Source organism: Sphaerodactylus townsendi, linkage group LG04 (genome assembly GCF_021028975.2).
Source record: "Sphaerodactylus townsendi isolate TG3544 linkage group LG04, MPM_Stown_v2.3, whole genome shotgun sequence".
Lineage (NCBI taxonomy): Eukaryota > Metazoa > Chordata > Lepidosauria > Squamata > Sphaerodactylidae > Sphaerodactylus > Sphaerodactylus townsendi.
The window spans coordinates 33224479-33238259 of record NC_059428.1 but is presented as its reverse complement, the minus strand read 5'-3'; the positions used below and the strand labels follow the sequence as shown (position 1 = coordinate 33238259).

Genomic DNA, 13781 nt, shown 5'->3' with positions numbered 1-13781 from the left:
TTAACTAACCTCTTGTTCTCACAATCAAAGTCTGAAGCACATAAAAAGACAGAAAGTGTTAGGAATGTCAACCAGGAACAGCACCAACTTTCAGTTTCATTCATTTTATTTTGAGACAAGAACAGATTCTGCGATTTCCCACTCTGCAATAAATAATGCTGAAAGAAATAATATCTCACTCTTGGATTCTTTTTTGTTGAAAGGAATAATTCATGCCCTTTCCCCCTTTCGAATCTGCATCCATTCAGCAAAAGTAAGGTTTGTATGTTATTTTAGTGTGAACCATATTGAATATGCCAGAGCTTTCAACATTTGGCATTCCCAAATCACATGTTTGTAATGGGAACAAAACACCCAGTACCTAGTAATACAGGTAAGTACAAATTTCCCAATGGAAAAGTATAAAGTGGCCTGTCACCATGCTAAAGCTATGGCCTGATAGCAACTGTTTTCCAGGTTGCTACTACAGCACCCAGCTAGGAATAGTCTTGAAAAAGGTGTAATTCCTCTCAGGAGACTGTTAGGTTCACTATTGATGCCCATGGACATATTAACCCGCAACTGCTTCAGCTCTTTAGCATGGAGGATCTTTAGCAGAATTTTTTCAGAAGTGCTCAAGAGTTAGAACTCCAAAGTAATAATATTTAGCTCAAGAACAAAAGCTACAGTTTCAATAGTTTCCCCCACTAAAAAAATGCATATCCACAGTCTTTGCTTCATAATTCTCCTCTAATGTGACTGTTCATGTTCATGTGGATAACAAACATAAATTCCCCAAGAAGTTTTGCAACAGAGATCAAAATTAAGAAAAATTGACTTGGCTATTGTTTCATATAATCTTATAGTGCCAAAGGCCAGTTAACATTTATTTTTGGCCATCAAAGCAATCTCAGGACCTTGGATACATGTTCATATGAACAAACACAAGATATAAATTGAGCAATAAAATAGCAAGCATAATGGCAATTGCTACGTGTGAAGGAAATAGTGCAATCAAGATCACAAGTGCTGCTGCTAAACATAATCGAGTTTGCTTGCTTCACTTGAACACACATCCAAGGTCACCCAGAATAGCTTATCGGGACAAAAATCCGGAAAATAAATGATCACATTATTGAAGTTCTTGAGAGGATGCAAACAATCCCTGCATCAGAGTGGGCTGATTAAATTTAAAAAAAATTACAGAGAAGGCCACAAGGGGGCATTTCCTCTAGGACAACACTTTTCCCTCCAGGAGTACAGAACAGACCTACACAGAACAATACCAAGCAAGAGTAGAGGGAATGGTTTCCAAAAAAGGTTCCCTTGTATATTCTTTTTGAAAGGCTCTGTTAAGACACCATTTAACTGAAGGTGAGACACAGGAAATTCTAGTAAAAAGGGACTGCACAAATAGATTTAACTTTTTTCTTATAGATAAGTTTTGAAAAACTGATCGAATGCATTTTTTGGAATCATGTCACAGCTGACTTATGGTGACACATGGAATTTTCAAGGCAACAGACAGACCTTCACAGGTCGTTTGCCGTTGCCTGCCACATCACAACCTCAGTATTCCTTGGAGGTCTCCCATCCACACACATAAGAGTGCATGATTGGCCCAAGGTCACTCAGCAAGCTTCCACGGCGGAGTTGGCATCTGAACTTGGGTTTCCCAGACCCTAGTCTGATACCTTAACCACTACACCCCACACACACGATCTCGGATTTTTGCTGTCAAGTTACAGCTGACTTATGATGGACCTGAAAGGTTTTCAAGACAAGAGACGTTCAGAGCTGGTTTGCCATTGCCTGCCTCCATGTCATACCCTGGTATTCCATGATCTCCCTTCCAACCACTAGCCAAGGCTGACCCTGTCTAACTTCTGAAATCTGATGAGATCAAACTAGCCTGGGGCTATCTGGGTCAGAGCTCAAATGCATGACATGCAATGTAGTGCATTTATTTATAGTGCACATTGTTGTTTAGTGTACATGGCACTTCACAGAATAACATAATGAATGACACATTCCTATCCCAAGGAACATGAGATCTAAATTTTAAATGAGTGCAAGACAAACGGAGAGGAGGGAAGGAAAGATCCTAGCCTTTCCTTCAAACAGTTCAGCTGGATCGACAGAGGATGGGGCCTGTTATGATCCATCGTCCTAGGTGGACTTCTTCCTGTGGATTTTCACATGCAGTAGGACTTGTAGGACTGGGGAGAGCAGAGAGCAGGCTGTCTCATTTGGATAAATTATTATAGCTTAAGGATAGTATTCTAACTGCATGACTCAGAGACAGAGACACCTACAGACACACTTGATACAAGCAAAGTATATTCAAGGCCAGAATCCTTTTAAAAAATTTAAAGTAGTCTAGTATAAGGAGAAAATAAAAATTGAACAATGTAACGGCTCTAGCTATTCTGGGGAAAATGTTTAAAACACAAAAACCTTCAGTACAGTGTTCTCAAAGGGAAACTAGTGGGTTGTAAAGAATGCCAGACTCTAATCTGGAGAATTGAGTTTGATTCCCCACTCCTCCAGATGAAGCCTGCTGAGTAACCTTGGGCCAGCCACGGTTCTCTCAGTCCACGTGGGGACAAGCAATTGCAAACCACCTGTTAATGTCTCTTGCCTTGAAAACCCTGTGGGGTCACCATAATTCAGCTGTCACTTGAGAGCACTTCCCACCACCAACCAAGGGAAGTGAAGACTGGAATACAAGGCAGCCTTGTTGTTCTTCCCACAAACGTTTTGTCTTTCTGAAAGCGAGTTTGAGTAAGTCACTCAAGGTTTATCTCAGCAGCAAACTCAAACCACACATGGACAGGAAACAACAGAAACCATTTGTTGTACCCCCCCCCCTCCCACACACACACATACACCTTCTCCACAGGAGTAATTTATTTTTAATGGATCAGTTTCCCAAACAGTCATTGTACCAAGAATTGTATAGACAAATCTGCATAACCTAATTTGGAACTTTAATACTGATTATGATCAATGTTAAGTGGATTGGGAGATGTTGGAATAATTGAGAGCGCTTAGCAGATAAAAGGAAGAAGCACTGGAACAAACCAGAGGTAATCAGAAGTACAACAGCCACTTTACTTTGCAGAAGTCTGATATTTGAGAGAACTGAGGTGAGCAACCACAGTTCATGATACATAAAACACATTTTACTCTCCTCAGGTGGTGTTCCCAATATGCTACAGGTGCTCACGTTAGAATTGGTGCTTTAAGGAATATATGCAGAAAGAAAGCATTCCACTGCTGGAAGCTTCCTCAAAATATAATGTGTTTTAGTATTTCGGCTATATACACACTCAAAGGACACAGCTAGCAGAGCATTAAGCACACCATGGAAGTTGAGCATAGAGTAGAAACATGGAAAAAGGCTGCTTTGTATAAAGCTAACTGTGATCATGATTCAGAAAGTCCGAATCAGAAGCCAATAACGAAAACACCTTCTTTCACTATAGTCAAAACAGCAAACCCAAACCACACTTAATGGTGTAAGAAGTGTACAAACTGCTTAGTTTGTCCATGCAAATGACACCATCATTTTCACTCACTACTGGAAACTACCATTTTTCACAAGTTGAACTAAGTCAGCATTATGATAAAAACAGCAAAAAGGACCCAACGATTAAGATACTTCTTTATTTTGTTCCATTTTTTCAAAATGTTGTACTCTACCTTGACTCTCAGAAAGAAAGATGTGCTAGAAATGACATATATAAATAAATATGTGTGTGCGCGCGTGCACAAAGTTTCAGAAAAAAACTGCAGGTAATGCACCATAATCATGCTGAATAGTGTTAACTACAAAAGTGAAATTCACACAAAGACTACTTTAGACTTTGCGCAAGTTAGAAAACAAGTACGGCAATAAAGTCAACAAAATTACTTTGCCTTTTGACAGCAGACAATCGCACATTACTTAAACAAATAAATAAATAATAATCTACACACAAAGTCAATTTTAAGATCAAAGGAGACATATGATGGGGGGTGGGATCCACTTGTCAGACCAGTTTCAGTCCTACACAGTAAGTGAACCTCAGTGCCACTGCACAAAGCACACTCAGCTAGGCAGAAGTTTCATATCCAAACGTAATTCATATTTCCTAGTTTTCTTTATAGAGGCATCCCAATGTACTTGCAAAAATTTTAAAGGGGCCACTTGAGCAAAAGGCCTTTGAGATGTAATTGGGGCACTTACCTCATTTTAGCTGTCCTACTATCTAGGAAGAATGGACCACCTATCATTTGAGATAAATATTAAGGATATGAAACTCCAAGACTAAAAATATTTTTTGTTAAAGTAATGTCAGATTAATGGGAGTTTATTTTAAACAGTGTACAGATCAGTAGAAACTTTCTCACAGTAAATTTTCCTTATTGTCACTGTAACAATAATTCAATCTAGAAAATAGAATTTGAGTGCTTTTGAAAATTATCTAATCTATATCTTAATAGCTTTATATTGTAAAGCTTGAAGCTGAAGAGTGTGAATCTCTCGTTAATATCTATTTCCCTGTAAACATAGAACAATAGAGCCTGTCTTTGGCTGGGGAGGGCGAGATATCGAGTTGAATAAAATAACATTATCATCCATTCAGATGCAGAGAAGATAAGACACCATCTTACCTTAAGTTTTTCTGGTGAAGTATATGGTGCTTCAGGAGCATATATTCTAAAAATATCAGCTAGACAGCATGCTACAAGCAAGCGTACATCTTTATCAGGATGCTTAAGGAAAAAATCAGAAGCAAGATGTAAAGCAAGATTTAGATACAGCTCCTTTTCTTCCTCAGAGTCCTGGTCCATATCCATGAAAGTTTTTACAACCATCTGCCAAAAAAACAACAACACACAGTTCTAAGATAAGCAACATACTACAAACAAGTCAACATTAAAATCCATACAGAGACAGGACATTAAAACTCTAGGTTGCCAATTATGGCAAGAATGGCAAAATAAAAACACTAGATAAAATAAAACCATATTTTCCTTCACAATAAATAATCTATGCTTGTTATCATTTCACTGAAGAACTGCAGCGGTCTAGCATTTTACCTAAAGAACTGCAGGAAACTAACAGGGTCATTCTTTTACAATGAAAATAAGCCGCTGGTGAATGCACAAGACCTTGTTTTATTTCACTGCAGTTCGTTTTTCTTATATTTTTACACCAAAGAACTCAGCACAGTATACACTGTGACTGGCTATTCCCACTCCAGTTTCAAAACCACCCTTGGTGGAATATCAAGCTGAGACACAGAAACTGTCCTAAGGCTAGCTAATGAGTTTTGTGCATGAAAAGTCATTTGAACCCAAGCCTTCCCAAACCAAATCCAACCTTCTATTCACTATATCGCAAGGGTATATACCACTCTCATTCAAATAAAACAAAGAATTTGGGTTTTTTAGACAAATAAAATAGACATTTTATTATGAACAATTTGAAAATAACTTTTATGTTTCTCTCCAGTTTCGATACCAGCAGTTTCATGTTGCCTTTATCAGCAGAGTAATTATTTCCTGGCAAAATGCAAGGATAACGTTTTTATTAGAATACCAAGCAAAGTTTAACAGCTAGTTTATTCAAACCCACAACTATCATTCTTAACAGCCTCCAAACGTTAAAATTCTTAAAAGCTAACTATAGGGAGATTTAATTAAAAAGCAAAGATTACAATCACATTTAAGCCTGCAGTTCCTCACTAGAAATAGATCTCTGCAAACACAGAAGGCACCAGTTAATTACCATATTGCATCAAATGATCATTTTACATTGCAAGATTCTGTTATGATGTAAGCACTGAGACAGCTACTCATGTTTCACACAAACCATAAGCCAGAAGAACAGCAGTTTATTTAGATTTAATAAAAGACCAAATATAGCTTGTTTATTTGGACACACTGCATTCGGCTTTATCACTGCACTGTAATGGCAACAGATAAGAAAATACCTGTGTTTAGGAATGACTGCTTTTAAATATCTCCCAAGTAGCAAATTATGTACTTCATAACAAAAGTAATAAATATGACAGGTGCTTTCAGTCAACACTACAAGACCTGAAGCAAATTATTTTCATAAGAGGGCAAAATTGCAGAAGACAATCCAGAAAAGTGTTCATTTAGCTGCACGTTTTTTATCCTGCCTTTCCTCCAAAGAGTTCAGGATGGTATATGTGGCTTCCCTCCCCCAAGCTATCTCCACAACCACCCTGTCAGGCAAGCCAGGCTGAGAGTGGCAGAGTGACTGGGCAAAGATCGACCTTTAAATTTAACAGGTGAGGGAAGATTCTAACCTGCATCTCCCAACAGTCACAACACCACACTTGATCACAAAGCAAACTTTAAAAATACAGCGTATCCATTTATCTGTCTGTGGTGGAAGGTGGCCAACCTATGGTGCTCCAGATGTTCATGGACTACAATTTCCATGAGCCCCTGTCGGCATGGCCAATTGGAGCACCATAGGTTTGCCACCCCTAATTTATAGTCTATACTACCGTAGCTCTGATCTACAGTGACAATTCAATCAACTATTAATGGGGATACAGTAGGGATATCAACTGCCAGGTGCAGCCTGGAATTCTCCTGGAATTACATCATCTCCAGATTGCAGAGATCTGTTCCTTTGGAGGAAAAGCAGCCTCAGGGGGCAAATTCCATGACATACTGTAGACTCGAGTCTAGGTGAAATCCCTCCCCAAATCTCGAGGAATCTCCCAGACTGCAGGCGGCAATTTTAGTGGATTTTAGGCACCCTTGAGTACAGAAAGCCTCACCAGATGAATGTTAGAAGCAAGTGGACTGATATATCTACTGCAAGAACTCTTAATAAAGAGTTAATTCGTATATACCCGTGGTGGCGAACCTATGGCACTCCAGATGTTCATGGACCTGATTTACATCCCAGCCCCTACCAACAGCATTGGTCAGCTGGCTATGCTGGTAGGGGAGCTGATGGGAGTTAATTGTGACCATCTGGATTCCCTCAGGTCCTCCCTCACTGGTATATACACTAACACAGGCACCCAATACCACAGGGGAGCATAAGGTGCATGCATAAAGCAGTAGGGTGAATGGATACACTTTCATCCCCAAATTCCTCCACAATTCCAATCAATTCTTCACCAAGCTATACAATGTAGCTCAGTTATTATTTTACCTACCCTGCCTTCAAAGAAAAAACTGAGAAATCACACATTTACCTGTAATGACTGTGACAAAATCTTATCACATCCGAGGAACGGAGGAATACTTGTGTTTAAAAGTGGGCAAAGTCATACCCCATTAATAGCCATTATAATAACAGAAACACAGATACTCTTTATCGTGCAGTAAAAAAATGCAAAATGCTGTGGGTTGGTTTGTGTGCAATGATGTTAACGTGACTTGGTGACACAGACAAACACTTGAACAGTACTATTCTACTATTTTCACAGGGCTTTTAAAAATATGAATAGCAAGATATTTTTCTAACACTGCTGAAAGCACTCTAAAGAAAAGCACACACGGACAAATGTAAACAAGGAGAAAAGTCTAGGCGTTTCCACGATTTCAAGCTGCCTAAAAAGGATTTTCAAAAAGTATCCAGCTGTTCACTCACTTTTAACCGCCGCACCATTTCTTCTTTAGAAATTTTATCAGATATTTCTTTAACTCCTGGAGGATAAGTAATTTTTCCATCATTGGCTCTTGTCTTAGAATGAGCCATGATGCCACTTCCACACCTGAAGGGAAAAGAAAATGAAAACAAGAATGGTAGATCAGAGAGATAACGCGACTCATTTTACATCAGGCACACCTGACATAATAAAATGCCCAAAATATGGAGGATGTCACAAATACAACCTCTTCTCTCTGTTCTACCTGAACTTTGTTGCATCCTGTGTGTGTTGTGTGTGTGTGTGTGTGTGTATCAAAATTTGTATCCCACCTTTCTGCCCTCACGACGGCAGAAAAAATTAAAACATGCATAATAGGTTAAATTAAAACATGCATAATTATGCAAATTAAAACATTTGAAAACCATGAGAACCACCCCTTCAAAAATATAGCATTATAAAAATTAAAAACAGAGTTAAAATGCATACGAGGACATAAAACAAATAAAACATTAGGAGATCACTGGTGGAATGCCAGACTATACAAAAACATCTTGGCCCACTAATGGAAGATGGCAACAGAAGGAGACAGACAAATCTCCCTGGGGATAGAATTCCAGAGTTTTTGTGCTGCAACCAAGAAGGGCACCCACCCAAGCTGAGAAGGTGGGGGCATTCGAAGAAGAGTCTCTGGCAATGACTGTACTGATATATCACGCATGTTCATAAGGGAGAAGACAATCCTTCACGTACGTTGGTCCAAAAGAAGGAAAGGCTTTAAAGATCAACACCAGGAATTTTAATTGTGCCCGGAAACGAAGTGAAAACCAGTGCAGATGGAACAAGACTAGAGTGATATGGTTCCTACGACCCACTCCAATCAACGTCTTAGCTGCAACATTCTGAATCAAAACTGAAATTTCTGAATCCATATGAAAGATGCAATGTATGTATATACTGACAGGCAGACTTGCACTAAACAGCTTGATCTACTACTCAGTATGAAGGTTACCTTTCAATATACACTTTTCAGGATTTAGAAAACAGGATCTAGTTTTTCACTGAGATGGTAAACCTGTTTCTGGTAAGAAGTACTTCAGACTGCAGACAGGAGGATCTCATGAGTAAATATTCCTCCACACAAAACTGTTCCCTACATATCAAAAATTCCAAGTCAGCGTCATAACACACACACCTTTTAACCCACCTTTTCTCTTTTATAGGATAAAAGTGGCCCTGGGATGAAATTAATGTTATGTTTCACCTCGCACACCTTTCCCTGCACTTGAAGCATCCAGATTCTCCTGTTCAAATCATGGAACTTTCACTTCACAGGCCAGATTTATTATTGACCAGCACAGCTTACCTTTTATTTACTCATATAGTTTATATTACTGCTTACATAACTCTCTAGAGGCATGGAGAATAAAACCAAATAATAAGCTTATTTAACCTGGAGCGTTCTTAAGCGAAGTTACATGAGCAAGGTCTAGAGTCCAGGGCAAGTGCCGTAAAGACAGAACTGGAGTTATGGTTTTTACCCCGCCAGAGGCTGCGTAAGCGCCCACCCGGAGGTGGAGCGTGACGCCTTGGGTGGAGGCATTAGCCAGGGGCTGCAGAGGGGGCATTCCGGGGGTGTTCCGGGGAGGGGGTGGGCGGCACCGCAACAGGGGTGCAGGGTACGCATGCGCCCTGGGTGGAGTTTCCCCACACTCCGCCTCTGGTTTGCCATTGCCTATCTCAGACTACCAACCCTTTTCTGATGATCTCCCATCCAAATTCTAACCAGGGACAACACTGCTTAGCTTCTGAGATCTGACAACATTGGGTTAGACTGGGCTTAATTTAAAATCTTTGAAAGACTGAAAGTCATGAACACTACAGTAGATGCATGATTTATTTTTAAGTGTTTTTTTTAGAGGAACAGCCTCCAACAGCTGCCTATCTATTAATTCACTGATGTCCCTATTGGGCTCCCAATCTAACCGGGATACCTCCTTAAACTCAAAAGTGATTCACTAAGGCCAGCTGAGGGAAACTCTGCCTTGTTCATCACAGTCTAGTCTAGAATCCTTATCACTGATATACTACTTTTCTGCATATAGGGAATATGACATATGTGCACACAGCAGAATGAGAGCCTCCCACCTACAGTTTGAAATGGAACAGACCAGGTTTACCATCTCAGTAAGAACTAGGCCATAATAAAATGCTTCCTTTTTCCTTATAACTGTAAGAAAGCTAAGGCACACACAGCATTTAAAAGTGCCGCAAAGGAAATATAAATATAGGTGTGTTATTCTTATCTTTCTTTGCTCATCTATTGTAAACATGCAACACTTCTGCTTAATACTGCATCTCCAATTCAGTACTGAATATTTGCCCAGAGACTAGCTTCTAGAAAAAGTCAAACAGAATTTGCTTTCTTATTAATTTTGATATGCCTATTTCCAATAAATCAGACTAAGAGGAATCAGGAGAAACAGCTGTGATAACTGAAGTTTTAAAGCGGCAGTAGATCATGCAGAGCTGGATATGTAAAGATGTCACATGCTTCAAGACAAAATATACTCTTTTCAACTAAGACGCTCAAGAAGCAGTTTGTCAGCCTCTCCTTCTCTGATGCAGTTAAATACAGATCCCCGCATATACGCAAGTCAGAATTCTATACCAGAAACTCTAAAGAAATTTTAAACCCATCAATCCAGGGTACAATTTATGCCCATGCATTTACTTTGACCGGCAGGAAGAGACGAAACAGGCACAGAGACCAAGAACCAGCACTTGCATGAATCCCAGCTTTCCCATTTTGGAGCCCATTATTTTACAATAGCATAACTTGCTCACAGAGGATGTGCCAAGGATAACAGCAGCCAGTTGGGCAATCAGAAGGCACGTACCAACCTCCTATCAGTAGAATGGCTGACATTTTTCAGCGTATGAATAGTTGGGAACAAATCAATGGGGGAGGGAGAATTCTTTTGACATAGGGGTCCATCATGTGGTTCAATAATATCCTCAGTGAACCAACTTTTATGTCCAAGTTGAGAAAACCCAGCATCCATATTAGACCATACACCTGCTGCTTTATACAAAACTATTTGCAAAATAAGTGAAACTTGTAAAAAGGGACAGTTCAAGAATTCATCTTTGTGGCCATATAAAAAGAGAAGAAAGGATGAGAAAGTCACTAAAAAGGAGATAAAACAAGTCCCTTCCTCCTTCCTAAAAAGCTGCTAAGTGGGTTGCTATTATCTGGGGGGCGGGGAGATAAAGATATTTCTCCAATCAAGTGTCACTTTACAAAAACTAGAGAGCAGAATCAGATGCATTTCTTGACTATTTTGGGTTCAATTTTTTAAAAATGTGAAGCGTGCTACAAATTGAAAAGAAACAGCATAATAAACTAAGCAGCCCTAGATGAAAAAAGGAATTTCACAGCATCTTAAAAACTAAAAATTGAAAACCCCAACCGAACCTTTGAAAGTCAGAGTTTACTTCACACAGGGTTTTTGCTGCGTGGTGAAGGCGAATGTCCGCTGCAGCAAGATTTCTTGTACAGACATATTTCCTCTAGCTCACTTTCACTTTCCACTCTCTCCACAGCAAGTGAATCCACTTATAGCACAATTTTAATTTTGCTTCCCTGCAGGACAGATTTGCCAGTGAGCACATGTTCCCTCTGCCCACAGCCAGCCTACCTAGCTCTACCCTTCCCACACCCTCACAGAGCCGTCCATGCCTTTCCCCTCGCCCTTCTTCCATGTTGCTTTGCATCTTTCATTTCTTTGGGGGGGGGGAGTGCTTTTGGAAGGAGCTACAATGTCTATATATAAATATAACAGGTAAACACAGCAGTTTGTCGCTCTGCCCAGCTCCCATCTTTTGGCTCCCAATTTCAAGGTTCAGCCCAGCTGTGTCCACACAGGGTGCACATAAGCCACCAGTGGTTACAGAGCAACCCATCTAGCTTCTCCTCCTCCTGAAGGTCATCTCTCTGGCTGAGCTGCCACTTTCAAGTCTGAGGAACACTTTGGAGAAGTATCGCAATAGAATCTCCCAGCCAGGGCAGCGGGTGGGGGGCGTGACCAGTGGTGGGATACAGCCTATTCGCACCTATTCCGTAGAACCGGTAGCTAATTTTTTAAATCTAGTTCAGAGGATGGTTGTAATTCCACCACTGAGTCCTTTTGGAACCGGTTGTTAATTATTTGAATCCTACTGCAGGGCGTGACCATGGCAAAATCACCACAAGAGTTTGAAGCCTTTTGCTGGCTGCTGCTGCCACCGCTGCTCCTCACAGACTCACACCTCTGTGGCTTAAATAACCGAACAGGACCTGCAGTTTTTGCTTTCATTCCTGTGAATCCAACACGGATTGGGGGGGGGGGTAATGCTCGGTCTGTCACCTGTCAGTTTCCCCAGCGGAGTTCACTTTCCGCCCCTCCCCCCAAGCTATGGAATGCAAGGAGAGAAGCTAACCAAAATACTGTAACACAGTATATAACAGTATTTAAAAGCTTTTTATAAAGCTACCAATATTGAGACTACTGGGTGCGATGAGATCTGTGCCTTTAAGAATCACTTGCTGGGAGATAAGAGAACCAGGCTTGAAAAACGCTGCACAGAAAAGCTGTGCTCCCAAGAGGGAGTGCCTCCTTGCATGTAAACATAAAAATGCAAGGAGACACCTCTGCAAACACACTAAGATAAGCATTCTATGTGTAAGGGGCCCATGAGATGTATAGAGGTAACATAGCTAAATTGACACTTAAGAATTCAAATTTATACTTAAGATGGGGAGAGGAGTGGGGAGATGTTACAAAGAGAGGACAGCATAGCATAAGAATCAATAACTTTGGGTAATAAGTTTAAAGTGACTGATTTCCTTCAAAAGCACTTCAAAAGGAGAATCCAGTGCCATACAGCTGAATTAGAATTTATCAAGTAGTTCAACATTCCCCCACACCTTGAAAAGGACTCATTACAACCCTCCTCCTCAGAGCGAGAAAGACACATTTAAGTCTTAGTTGAGAATACAAGCAACATATTAAGGCAATAAAATCATAAAACATATCAGTGAATGAAATCTGACACGAATGACCTATCTGCAGCTGTGGGGGAATAGAACAAACTCTGCTGACTACAAAATGGGCAATATGGAGCATTGCTAGATTTTATAGCATCTTAGAGATGAACAATATTTTCAGGGTGTAAGCTTTCAAGAGTCAGAACTCCTTTTTTTCTGCTACAAATAGAAAAACTATCAAGATGAATCCTAAGACCCAAATTCTCAAAGCAGTCAGAATCAGGAATAGCAGTTTTATCCTGAGTAGTTTCACCTACCTAGGCATCACTGCCTTGCCTGTGATTCTCTGAATAACATAATGCACTTACATTTTTGAAAATGTCCTGATTACTTATCAGTTAAAAATATGTATCCTAAGCCTTCACTTTTGTGGAGTAAATTGCCAATTTCAGGTAATTCCAGATATTTGCATGGCAGAAATTTTTGGTAGGGTGAAAGTCCTTAATGTGACACTTATCACACTAGTTAAATTAGGCCAATGAGTACAAATGAAAAATCTCATCACCATAATTCATTTAAAATCTATCTTACATAAATAAGAATTGCTTATACACTTGTAGATCTGATATGAGAAAGGCCCATGCTAGAATAAGACATTATTGCTGTTTCAAATATAGGGTTGCCAACTGTCTACAGAAAAAAAATGTCCAGCTCTTTTAATGAAAGATTAATAGGAAGTCATTAACCAGGTGATATAAAGCTTCATCTGGTATCTCTATATTTCATCTGGTCCTCTACGTAAGTAGCAGGATAGTTTATCCATGACTGCTAGCAACCCTTAATGAGAAATCACCTTCAGTTATATCTCCAGATCTTTAGCTGTGCTACCCTGTAGTAGCAAAGATAACTGTATGCCACCATAAAAGCAAAAATGTATTTCAGGATAAGCTTGTATAGACCTACAATTATTACTTCTATTGCTTGTAAGTACAGCCTTGCTTACAGACATGATGGGGGAAAAACCCAGAATGTTGAGAACCGGTAAAATTCCAGAGGTGAACACAGAAAGAAAGGTGTGGTCAGATCTAATCCTACCTAGAACATTCACTAATTGGGGCAAGTATGAATCCATTTTATCCAGA

At 39.8% G+C, this 13781-nt stretch overlaps 1 protein-coding gene across 1 annotated transcript in view; it reads right to left on the bottom strand.

The window, feature by feature from the left end:
- The window catches only part of PDS5B (PDS5 cohesin associated factor B), an 86557-nt gene that overhangs the window by 54369 nt on the left and 18407 nt on the right, over window positions 1–13781 (bottom strand). Inside the window, exons 2-3 of the mRNA XM_048492897.1 lie at window positions 7613–7736; window positions 4639–4842 (exon numbers count right to left, since the gene is read on the bottom strand). Of these exons, the coding sequence (XP_048348854.1) occupies window positions 4639–4842; window positions 7613–7720 (312 nt within the window). The 5' untranslated portion in view covers window positions 7721–7736. The remainder of the gene's footprint in view (window positions 1–4638; window positions 4843–7612; window positions 7737–13781) is intronic.